Genomic DNA, 12,204 nt, shown 5'->3' with positions numbered 1-12,204 from the left:
CTATATCAGTGCTTGGCACAGGGGAAGCTCTCATTAATATTTGTGTTGAATGAGTGACAAACTACGGCCCGCGGGCCACATGCAAATACAAATATTGTATTTGTTCCCGTTTTGTTTTTTTACTTCAAAATAAGATATGTGCTGTGTGCATAGGAATTTGTTCATAGTTTTTTTTTAAACTATAGTCCGGCCCTCCAACGGTCTGAGGGACAGTGAACTGGCCCCCTGTTTAAAAAGTTTGAGGACCCATGGTCTAGTTCTTTTTAAACAATACAGTACACCTCACACCAACCATGATGCTCATAGTCCTAATGTCCTAATGTGGCTCCTATTTACTAATGAGTTTGGGAAAACCATATACCATCTTGGGGTGGGGGGCGTATTTTACTTTTTTTTTTTCTGACTAGTCTTAGTTTGGGCCTGGTCTGTTCTCCTCTAGCTCTGCACTGGGAGGTATGGGAAAATGGAGATTTGTCTTACCTAGTTTTAGCAGGGTTAATAGTTTGTTGGCTATTCTTTAGGGAGCTCTCCTTGGCCACAGAGAAGGGGGGTTTTCTCCAGGCCTCTGTATTTAAGAATAGTAGAAGGAGGATCTGATTCCTTCAGCCTCAGAGGGGAAGGCTTTTTGGGTAGGGTAAAGTGCTGGCGGAGTTCCTGGCTGGGGTGCCAGACACACAGGTATGTAACAGGTAGGTTAGAAGTGTGCTGAAACATTGATATCTTGGGGTCACATGTCAGTAGTTTCATCTTTTTACTCCAGCATGCTGAATACTCTCTACTACATGTACCTTGATTTGAAGAATGTTGGAAAGCCCGGTGGTAAATAAATGGATGGGGCTGAGGCAGAGTTAGAACTGATATATAGACTCTTAGGACTTAGGTGCTCCCAAGCTAAAAGTACTAATTTTCATATTATGCCAGGGCATGGCATAGGTTGGAAATAGTAGCAGGTTCAATCAAAGTTAGGCTCATTGGGAGCAGCCCAACCTCTAAGAAGTAGAGAATTATATGAATGTGATGTGTCAGTCTAAATAAATACTGTTTGACTGTGTGCATTTAAGTTCATGGATTTGGCATTATGTGAAATCTATATACTGTTGCAACTCACAACTGGGCTAAAGTACATCCATAAATGAGAAATATTTCAAATGAGGATATAAGAGATTGGATTTTTTTTCTCCCCCATGAAAGCTGCTTACATATAAAAATGTCAAGCTTAGAAAAGCTATCTTAATGAAATGGTTAATATTATTAAAATCAGTCATTTGGGCAGTGCAGGGATGTTTGGGTCAACTTCCTGACTTATGAAAGTGATGTAATGGAGGATGTCCTTTCCTAGTGGCTGCAAAAGATAGGCCTGCATGCAGTAAGGGTGAGAAGCATGGAGAAGGTGTTACAGTTTGCAAGCTTTAGGATCTTCTTTGAGTTGGGTCTTAACTCCTTTAGAATTTATATTAGCAAGATGGCATTGAACTGGGAAGCCAAAGAAAGACATGGGTTCTAATCCCAGCTTTGCCACTAGCTGATAATGACTTTGGACAGGTCCTTTATCCTTTCCTGACCTCAGGATTAAGTGGATGGGGTTGGGATAGGTTTCTGAGGCCCTTTCCAGCTCTGATCTTGTGTGGTTCTCATGTGGTTCTTCCACCGTTCTTTTCAATGCTTAGGTATTATTCACGCAGCAGAGGAGAAGGACTGGAAAACTGCATACTCATATTTCTATGAGGCATTTGAGGGTTATGACTCCATTGATAGCCCCAAGGCAATCACCTCTCTGAAGTACATGTTGTTGTGCAAAATCATGCTCAACAGGTAGGTGCACGTTAATTAACTCTGGGATTTGAGAATTCAGATTTTTAACTGAGTTTTCTGCTGTGTCAGAGATGGCTTGGCAGGGACTGGACAGTCACAGAAGCTACAACAGCTGCCTCTTGGGCTAGTGGAAGTAGATGGGAAGCCTCCTTGGAGTATCCTGCAATTATTCTTTCCAAAGAGTAATAATTGGACAGAGGGCCAGAAAATAACTTACAGACCAACAGGGGGTAGATTAAGGAAGAGGTTAGGGAGAGGTTTGAAAAAGGGCACAACAGAAAGTATGACAGATCTTTATAAAGAATAATACATAATTTATCTATATTTTGGGGTGATAAATGAGATATTTACTGGGATTCTTTTTGGATCTTCTTTATTTTATAAAGATATTTTTATTGATTTCAGAGAGGAGTGGAGAGGGAGAGAGAGAGATAGAAACATCAATGATGAATCATTAATTGGCTGCCTTCTGCACACTCCCTACTGGGGATCAAGCCCACAACCGGGCATGTGCCCTGACTGGGAATCGAACCTTGACCTTCTGGTTCATAGGTTGACATTCAACCACTGAGCCATGCCGGGCCGGTTTTTTGGATCTTATGTTGGGATTTGACTTATACTTATTATTCGGCCTGCTGGTTCTATTACTTTTGGTAGGTTCATTGTGGCTTTCTTTTTAATGCTGGAGTTTTTCTGCTCTTCACTGTTGATTTTTGTCCCAGAGTGTAGGAATTCAGACTGGCTTCTGGGTAGGGCTGATTCTCAGTAGAATTCTGAGAAAAAGAAATTTGCCTAAGCCTATACTTACAAGCATAATGTTCTGGAGCAATTGACCAAGTATGTCTTTTTTTCTAGCCCAGAAGATGTCCAGGCTCTGGTGAGCGGGAAGCTTGCACTGCGGTATGCGGGGAGGCAGGTAGGGGACACCACGACTGCGGTTCTGATCTCTGCTTACTCTGAGGCCAGCATATTGTGTCAGGCATGATGTTTGGTGAGACTCGTGGTCTTCAAGTCTCCATTCTACATTTTTATCCCCTCCCCGCCACCCCTTTTCCTTAAGCCCATTCAGTATATTTCTTGTGCTTTTAAATTTGTGATCTAAAAAGTCAGTATTTGGTGCTCTTATGGACATCAGATGGTTTGAAGGAGTGAATTTTAGCATTTGTATTGAGTTAGGTTGCATTGACCAGGAAATTTATCTGAGCCTGACTTGCAAATTTGACATGTGCAGAATATGAAATCTTGATCCTCCTAGTGGAAGCCCAGTAAGGCCTGGTGCACATGTATGTGCTTTAAGGAGATCAGGTTGCTTGGTGCAGAAACTAGGTTTTGATGACTCACCTGAGTGCTTCTTATATTAGCACTTTACACTCATATCCTGAGTTTTGGATGTGGTGCAAGAAGAGTTCTTTTTTTCTAAAAAATGTATTGATTTCAGAGAGGAAGGGTGAGGGAGAGAGAGATAGAAACATCAATGGTGAGAGAGAATCATTCATTGATCAGCTGCCTCCTGCACACCCCCTACTGGGTATCGAGCCTGCAGCCCGAGCATGTGCCCTGACCGGGAATTGAACCATAATCTCTGGTTCATGGGTCGACGCTTAACCACCAAGCCACACTGGTTGGGCCAGTAGCTCTTTTTGTGGTACCTTTTGTGCCTATATAGCTATGAGTGTGACCTGTGTAAAGATGACGTCTCAGATGTCTTCACTATCTCTTCTTTGTACTTTGTTTAAATATCATTATTAAAGTAAAAGTAATCTTTGTAGATTCAAAGATTTGTCTCTAAACAACAGGCACATTGGCTGTCTCGCTGTATCTTCAGAGGAATGGCCACAAGATGATTTCTTCCTTCTCCAAAAGTGGCCCTAATTGGCTTTTTATCAGAAAAAGTTTCAGATCAGCTTCTAATTTTGACCAAAAGAATACTGGTTATTGCTAAAGTGTATACTTGTTATTATCTAGAATTAGAGTTGAGGAGATGGGCTAAGAGAGATCAGGTGTCCAGAACAAGATCAGGTAAACTAACTGGTAGTGGTGGAGCCAGACTTTGAACTTGGGTTATCTTGGCTCTAAGTTCCAGGCTTTTCTCATTATGACATTTCTTCTGTCTATAGGACAAATGCTGAGAACACTTTGCACTATTTTAAAAAAATATATTTTTACTGATTTTTAGAGGGAAGAAGGAGAAAGAGAGAGAAAAGTTGATCTGCTGCCTCGGGTTGAGCCTGCAATCCGAGCATGTCCCTTGACCGGGAATTGAACTGGCAACCTCCTGGTTCATGGGATGACACCCATCCAACTGAGCCACAGGGACCAGAGCCTTGGCTCTATTTTTAAAGTCTGCTGTATAAGACACACCAACCTTATTTAAGTACATAGGCCGGTACAGGAGGAGCTCCTGGTCCTGTGTACCTTAATGGCAGGTGCCTTTTCTAACTGGGTTAGAAGGTGCCCTGAACCATTGATTGTACCTTCATAACTCTGGGGTTTTAACGTGCAGTGTAATATGTAAAATTGTGATGCCTCAACCCTAATGAAAGTAGACCTTGGTCTGCACACTGTAATAAACCTAGCAGAATGAATCTTCATGAAGCACAGGTCTTATCAGGTGGGAAGGAAGGAATCAGGGGTGTTACAGGGATAGGGAGTCTTGGAAAGAAATCAGTTCTCTGGTCATTTTCCCTTTTAACATGTCATCTTTGGAGAATGTTGTGTCAAGGTTTTTTTTTTTTGGTTTTTTTGTTTTTGCGGGGGCGGGGGGGAACTAGCTGTTTTCTAGTATTTTTAATTTATTTCAGATTTCAAAGGGAAACTGGCTGGCACACAGTGGCATTCTTTTTGTTTTCCTTCCTGATTTTCCCAAGGTGTTTATTCAGGCAGACCAGGGGACAGGGAGGCCCTACATCTAAAAGGTGTTGGAGCCCTGGCTGATTTTGTTCAGTGGTTAGAGCATTGAAGGGTCTTGGGTTTGATTCCTGGTCAAGAGCATGTACCTGGGTTGCAGACTCAATCTCCGGCCCTGGTCGGGCGCATGTAGAAGGCAACCAACTGATGTGTGTCTCATGTCAATGTTTATCTTTCTCTCTCCCCCTCCCTTCCTTCATTCCATTCTCTCTAAAAATCAATGGAAAAAATATCCTCAGATGAGGATTAACAAAAAAAAAAAGGTGTTGGGCCTTTTGGTGGTGAAGTGTGCTAGTGCTAGTGATGAAGGACCGGGGGGCGGGGGGGCGCGGGGGGGCGGGGGCAGCAGGAACTTGGTCGTGGAACTGCTTAACTGCCATGCCAGTTGGCGGCACTTGTTGACCGAGATCTCCTCCACCTTTATGATCTGGATTGAGTGAGCACAGGCATAGTGCCGGGCCCCCATGTCTCAGTCTGTGGGGAACAGGAGGGGCCAGGTCAATGGGTCTCTGGGTGTTCCCCCAGATCTCATCAGGTGCCTGCTTTGGGGACCCCAGTCTCTGGCCACCATGAATGTAGAAGCACCCCATTCACTTTGCAGGCACAGCCACAGTTCTCTTAGTGGTCTTATTGCAGCTTTTCTTCCCAGGCCTCAGGAACAGTTGTGGGCCTGCTTCTTCCCTGCCACCAGAAGTTGTTGGGACGTAGTATACTGCTTATGAGACTTGTTTGTGGGATGTGGGTGTGCAGAACAGGTCACTTTCACTACTTTTCTCTTTATTTTTAGACAGAAGCATTAAAATGTGTGGCTCAGGCTAGCAAGAACAGGTCACTCGCAGATTTTGAAAAGGTAAGCATGGTGCTGGGTTGGTAGGGAATGGGTGGAAAAGAGGGGCATTTAAGTACTTTTTAAAAACATACACTATTTTAAAATAACTATCGTTTCATAAGAAGTTGCAAAGATAGTACAGAATTATTCCTTACTAGAGGCCCGGTGCACGGATTCATGCACTGGTGGGGTCCCTCGGCCTGGTTTTCTGGGATCAGTGGATCTCTGCACCACTGCAGCCCGGCCTTACCTGCCATCTCAACGGACTGGGCTCCAGTCCGCTGTCTGTATCAATCCCGCACAGCATGAAGTAGTGCACAATGCGTCAGGCGGCCGGGGAGGAGCCTGAGCCCCGGCTGGGCGCTGTGCCGCTCCTGCTTATCCCAACCCTGCTGTGCCTGCTACCACTGCAGCTCAGGTGCGCAAGGGGGATTGTCCGAGGGAGAGGCCCCTGAGCCCGGTGTCTCGCGCCCTTCTGTCAGCTGAGCGGTGCTCCTGCATTGAGCGTCTGCCCCCTCGTGGTCAGTGCGCGCTATAGCTACCGGCCGGCCGTCTGGTCGCTTAGGCTTTTATATATATAGATACTATTAACCAGTTTTAATTAGAAAGGAGCTAACTGCAGAGCTGTGCTGTGCTGATTGATGTTCCTTGAAGAATTCCAAGAGCTAGCTCTGGAATTCATCAGTTCCCATTACTTAACCTGAGAGTTCTTTTTTTCCCCCCATAGAGACCCTATTTGTTCTGTGGATATACATGTTGAGAACTAGTGTGTGTAGTGAATTTGGCTTACAAACTGAACCACTGTTGGCTTACATGATTTGAGCTTTCAGACAAAGATGGTGCCTGGGGTGGCTCCATCTTTAAATTTTTTAAAAAATTCATTGTAAATATATTTTATTGATTTTTTAAAAAAGATATAGTTTATTGATTTTTTACAGAGTGGAAGGGAGAGGGATAGAGAGTTAGAAACATTGATGAGCTGCCTCCTGCACACCCCCCACTGGGGATGTGCTCGCAACCAAGGTACATGCCCTTGACTGGGATCGAACCTGGGACCCTTCAGTCCTCAGGCTGACACTCTATCCACTGAGCCAAACTGGTTAGGGCTTTATTGAGTTTTTTACAGAGAGGAAGGGAGAGGGATAGAAAGTTAAAAACATCAATGAGAGAGAAATATTGATCAGCTGCCTCATGCACATCCCCTACTGGGGATGTGCCCACAACCAAGGTACATGCCCTTGAGTGGACTCGAACCTGGGACCCTTCAGTCTGCAGGCCGACGCTCTATCCACTGAGCCAAACTGGTCGGTCAGGGCATAAATCTTTTTTTTTTGTAATAAATTTTATTGATTTTTTACAGAGAGGAAGGGAGAGGGATAGAGAGTTAGAAACATCAATGAGAGAGAAACATTGATTCAGCTGCCTCCTGCACACCTCCTACTGGGGATGTGCCCGCAACCAAGGCATATGCCCTTGACTGGAATCGAACCTGGGACCCTTCAGTCTGCAGGCCGACGCTCTATCCACTGAGCCAAACCGGTTAGGGCAAATCTTTTAATTCTTGATGTTCCTTTTCTTCTGCCTTCTGCCATAACTGTTCTTTCATCTCCCCCAATCCTCCAGAACTACAGTCAACCATGCAGTTGCAAGGGCCAGCACACTACTTAGGAAGCTAGGCATAGGGTGACTTTCAAGTGCAACTCTGTGCCAATCTTTTGGCAGGCCCTGACAGATTACCGGGCAGAGCTCCGGGATGACCCAATCATCAACACACACTTGGCCAAGCTGTATGATAACTTACTGGAACAGAATCTGATCCGAGTCATTGAGCCTTTTTCCCGAGTACAGGTAAGAGCCCTCCTGGGGACTCGAGCCCCTCTCTGGCTGGGCATTCCCATTGCAGCCCCTCCCTCTCCACACCTGTCCACAACAGGAACTCACTTCAAGGATGTGCCTGGTGGGCAGAAACCACCAAGAGGTTGGGATTCTTTTTTAAGAAATTTTACTTACTGATTTTTGAGAAAGAGAGAAAAGCATCTACTTGTTCCACTTATTTATGCATTCATTGGTTGGTTCTTTTATGTCCCCTGACCGGGGATTGAACCTGCAACCTTGGCATATTGGGACGACACTCTAACCAACTGAGCAACCTGGCAGGGCCTGGGACTCTTGATGGAACAAGAATCCAGGAGAGGGGCTGTTGAGATTGCCGCTGCCTGTATTCAGTGCAGTCTCCTTGCTTTTGTAGTGAGCACCATGTGGTGAGTGTTTTCTGAGTGTGTGGGGTAGGAGTGTGTTTATTGTCTGTGTGATGAAGGCAGATGGACAGAGCACAGGTGTGGCCAAAGGGAATCTGGCCCTATGGACACTCAGCCCCTATATGAGAGGCAGAGGTAAAACTTTCAGTGTTGGTGTCTCTCTGCCTTTTCTTTTAGATTGAACACATATCTAGCCTCATCAAACTCTCCAAGGTAAGGAGTCCTGAGCTTGTCTTGGGGGTAAGGATGGGGAAGGGGTTTGTGGGGGGCTGGCATTACACTCAGTGGGCCTTGTTGGAAGGCTCCCAAGCTCCTCAGTGGGGCATGGGGACCATGGGCTCAGAACTGGAGCTGCCTTGTTGCCGTTCTGTTGTCAGTCCGTCTGCCCTAAGTCCCTTTTATGTATGAAGGCTTCATGTCGGTGTGGTCTCTGACTAGTGGAAATTGGCTCCTTTAATCAAGTGCTTTGATTTTAGGCCGATGTGGAAAGGAAATTATCACAGATGATTCTTGACAAGAAATTTCATGGTGAGTAACACTCACATAGGCAGGGCGGCTGGTGGTGGGGAGGAAATGGTTGAAGAGGCATCATGTTCTTGTTTACCTTGAAAGAAGGTAATGTCATTGTTTTACCTGGTAGTTCCCTGGGATCCTTGCCCCTCATCCTCCGGGGTGAGAGTATATAGTAACCACGTATAAATGGAACAGGGCGATAGGTGGGTTCTACTTCCTCTCCTCTCTGGAGAAATGAGGCAGCTGGGGGGCGGGTGTGTCTGAAATGTGCTTGTGTCTAATCCCATCTCTTTCATGGGTTGCCCTTGTGTTTCCTGCAGGGATCTTGGACCAGGGGGAGGGTGTTTTGATTATTTTCGATGAACCCCCAGTAGATAAAACTTATGAAGCTGCTCTGGAAACAATTCAGAACATGAGTAAAGTAGTGGATTCTCTCTACAACAAAGCCAAGAAACTGACATAGGTGAGTGCTGGCTCCAGGACTGGCCGGCAGCTCTGTCCTCTGCCTGTCGAGACTTGAAAGCCTGCTGTGGCTCTCAGCCCCTGAGTGACACTGCTCTGTCTTCTCTTACAGAGTTGGATCTGTAGCGGTCCTTTGGCGAGTGTGTGTGGCGGGAGAGTGAAACCTTTGGGGAAAATGCTAGGAGATTCTTTTTTCTTTTTGTTCTACTTTTCGCTCGGAAAGTTTTTAAATCCTCATTTGGTGCATCTGTATTCCAGCCGATAGGTGTGCCAGTTTTCATGTAATCTTTACTGGCCCAACTTGGGAGTGGGGACATTGCTTACAAAAAAAAGAAAAAGAAAAAAAAGATTATTCTAAATAAAAGGAAAAGGCTTACACTACCTAAAGCTGTGCTCTCTGCCTCCTGGGAGAGGGCTGCCAAGCCAGGCGCTCCGCCAGCCACCGGGCTCCCAATCCACCCGCTGGCGGCACCTCTCCTCTTCAGAATTGGGTGTTTGCCTGACCATCAAAGCAACGACTTTTTATTCTGTTTGTACTGAACCAAAACAAACAACTGTGGATAGACTGCTGTTTTCTTTTTTATTTGAGACGAGGCGTTTCCGTGTTCTTTCCCCTGTCATACGGCTGTCCACCCACCTTCCCTCCACAAAGGCTCCAGCAGACCGGCGGAAGGTCCCGCCACCGCCCCAGGAGCAGCAGCAGCAGCTCCGCTCGGACCTGGGAAGGACGTGACGAGGCCAGGAGCTAGTGTCCACCACGGCCACACGGGAGCATGTGGGCCCTCGCGGGGCCTGCTGTGCATGTGGCTCTTTTTAACACAGTAAACTAGTTTAGACGTCAATGTTTTAATTGCCCCTCTCTGCTCTTTCTCTTCCTTCTCTCTCCCCTCTCAGCCAGGAGACCATCACATGTCTCTTCTTCCTCCTTCCCCCTCGGGAAGGCGGGCTGTCGGACATCCATTAGCTTCCCTCCCTGTCCCACTCCTCTCCCTGTCCCACTCCACTGCTGGCCGATGGATTTATTCCGTTTTAAAACAGTGAACATTGGAAATGAGACTGGGGGGTGTGTTTTTATTTTTGTTGTTGGGTTTTCGAGCAACCTCATGTCCCCTTCCCAGGGAGCCTCCTTCCTTTCTTAGAACTGGAGGGGGGAGGTGAGCCTGTGCACCGCATGCTTTGGCGAGGGCACACAGTGGATGCCACTGGCTGGTGAGCTTCGCACCTCTGGGTGCTCAGCTCCCTCTTCCTCCTCCAGCTCTTGTCTCCTCCCTCCCTCTCCCTCCTGCTTCCTTCCTGCTGGCCTCCTTTTGTTTTTCTTTCCCTTTCTCAGATTATCCTTCCAGGTTTTCGTAATAAATTTATATTTTGTAAAAGATTTTGTTGTACCAGGTTTTGCATCCTCACTGAATCTGACTGGCTCTTATTTTCCTCTCCAAAATCAGGTTTTTATTCTCAACATCTCTCCCCATCATGTCCAGTCACTGTTTTGGTTTTGGCACCATCAATATCAAATGTACAAACGGTTCTTGCTAACCAACACCAGGTATATCTGATGTTCAGATGAGTTCCAATAAAAACAATTTTTTTTTCAAAAGTGTCTTTTCTTGAATGCTGGAGGGCTTCCCGTGAATGCAGGCAGCTCTGTGGAGCCCTCTAGACTGGCCACAGGTGCACTGTCATCTGCTTCCTGGGAGACCCATAGACGTGGGTGCTGTACTGAGGGGCTGGGTAAGAGTGTTGGTCCGTGAAGCCTGAAATGGGGAATGGTGCTCAGGCATCTTTTCTGTTTTTCCAAGGCACCGTGGACATGGGGTTTGGGTGTATATATGTAATATCCTGAGCCTACTTCCTCTGCACGATGCGGATGGCGCCTCCGTGGTGGGTAACTGTGGTTTGAGGGTTCTATGAAGTCATGGAAATGCAAGTCCCCGAAGAGGCCTGACACTCGTGGTTTTGTTTCCATTTGGAATCTTCAAGAGCGGTGATTGCCTCACACACCTCAGACCTGGGGATGGTCCTGAGGGCTCGGGCCCCTGGGAGGGAGGGGAGCTCTAGCTGCCAACTCTACTAACGTGTGAGCAATTGCTATTCTCAGTTTTCAGTGCTGTGTCTCTAGTTTTGCTTGCAGGAAGAGTTCTGCTTCAATAAAGAACTTTAAAAAGAGATTCCAAAGGTATCTTCAGAGCTGGAGCATAGGGGAGGGTTTCCCATGCCTCGGGCAGCCCCGACTGGCAGCAGCCTGTCCTCTGCCCCCTTTGCAGGTGGCTGTTGAGCTCCTGCAACGGGGCTAGATGGAGTTGCGATGCACTGCACATGTAACCCTAAGCCTGGCTTTGAAGACGTAGCATGAAAAGAATGTAAATTAGCTCAGCCTTTTTATATGTCAAAATATTTGAGCATTATTGGGTAAATAAAATATATTATTAAAATTCACCCGTTTCTTTTTACTCTTTTAATATGACTACTAGAAAAGTACCTATGTGGCTTGCATTTGTGGCTTGTGTTACTTTTCCGTGTGGACAGTGCTCCTCTAGACTGAGCACTGCTGCCCATCCAGGCTCAAATAAGCTGGGTCTCGGCACAGCTGAGAGGATGGCCTGGGCCCGCTCACTCACCTGGGACCCTTTGTGGCACCAGCCTTCCTGGTGCCGGGACTTGCTTGTGTGAATGAGATGTGATGGTGTTGGGAGCAAAGGCTGAGGCTGATGAGCAGGGGACTGCTGGTTATGTAACCTGTGCTGCCCAGAAGGGCCACTAGGGGCTGCTCTGAGATCCCTGGAAGAACAAAGCCGACTTCCTCAGGGTTAGCCGGGCTTTATTTGGAACCCTTTCTGGAAGACAGCCGGCTAGGTCCTTGGCCTCCCCCGGGGTGATATGAGAAGGGGGCATGTAGAGGGCAGGGACGCTCCTGTGATACACGGGCAGCCCAGCTCAGCGGTGCAGATGACAAGCAGGCTGGCCCTGCCGGCAGCAAGAGATAGGCTATAGGATAAATGAGCTGATGGATGGGGGTGGGATTTGGAGATCTTCCCTGCAGTTCTTTGGAAGAAAACAGCTCCGCATCATTCAGCTGGGCCTGCCTCCTCCCGGGTCCTTGATGCTGCCATTTCTGGCAGATTACTGTCCTTTCTTCCTTACCTCGCGGTTGGAGCGGTGATGGAAACTTCGTGGTGGTGGTGGGTTGAGTGAGCAGAGGAGCCGTTTGGTGCCTTGAGACAGGCAGAGCTTGACTGGACGGGTTCCGGACAGCCTCTCCCTAGTCACAACAGCAGGTGGGCTGGCGACACTACCCCATTCATGCTCTGCCTGCTGCAAATACATCTTTGTCTTTGACAAGGATGAGGAGGCTGGGGTAATGCTGCTAAGGGCTCTTTTTGAAGGTGCCGGGGAAAGGCAGAAGGACAGAGTGTGGCCAGGCTGGAA

General features: G+C 46.9%; 1 protein-coding gene across 1 annotated transcript in view; it reads left to right on the top strand.

Annotated features, from left to right (window-relative positions):
* The window catches only part of PSMD11 (proteasome 26S subunit, non-ATPase 11), a 32,372-nt gene extending 21,997 nt beyond the window's left edge, over window positions 1-10,375 (top strand). The window contains exons 7-14 of the mRNA XM_059669513.1: window positions 1,668-1,812; window positions 2,668-2,728; window positions 5,507-5,569; window positions 7,271-7,396; window positions 7,984-8,019; window positions 8,283-8,334; window positions 8,640-8,782; window positions 8,894-10,375. Of these exons, the coding sequence (XP_059525496.1) occupies window positions 1,668-1,812; window positions 2,668-2,728; window positions 5,507-5,569; window positions 7,271-7,396; window positions 7,984-8,019; window positions 8,283-8,334; window positions 8,640-8,782 (626 nt within the window). The 3' untranslated portion in view covers window positions 8,894-10,375. The remainder of the gene's footprint in view (window positions 1-1,667; window positions 1,813-2,667; window positions 2,729-5,506; window positions 5,570-7,270; window positions 7,397-7,983; window positions 8,020-8,282; window positions 8,335-8,639; window positions 8,783-8,893) is intronic.
* Window positions 10,376-12,204: the final 1,829 nt, after the last annotated feature.

Source organism: Myotis daubentonii, chromosome 16 (assembly GCF_963259705.1).
Source record: "Myotis daubentonii chromosome 16, mMyoDau2.1, whole genome shotgun sequence".
Taxonomy (NCBI): domain Eukaryota; kingdom Metazoa; phylum Chordata; class Mammalia; order Chiroptera; family Vespertilionidae; genus Myotis; species Myotis daubentonii.
Note: the sequence above shows the minus strand (reverse complement) of the source record. Positions and strands in the feature narration are given on the sequence as shown.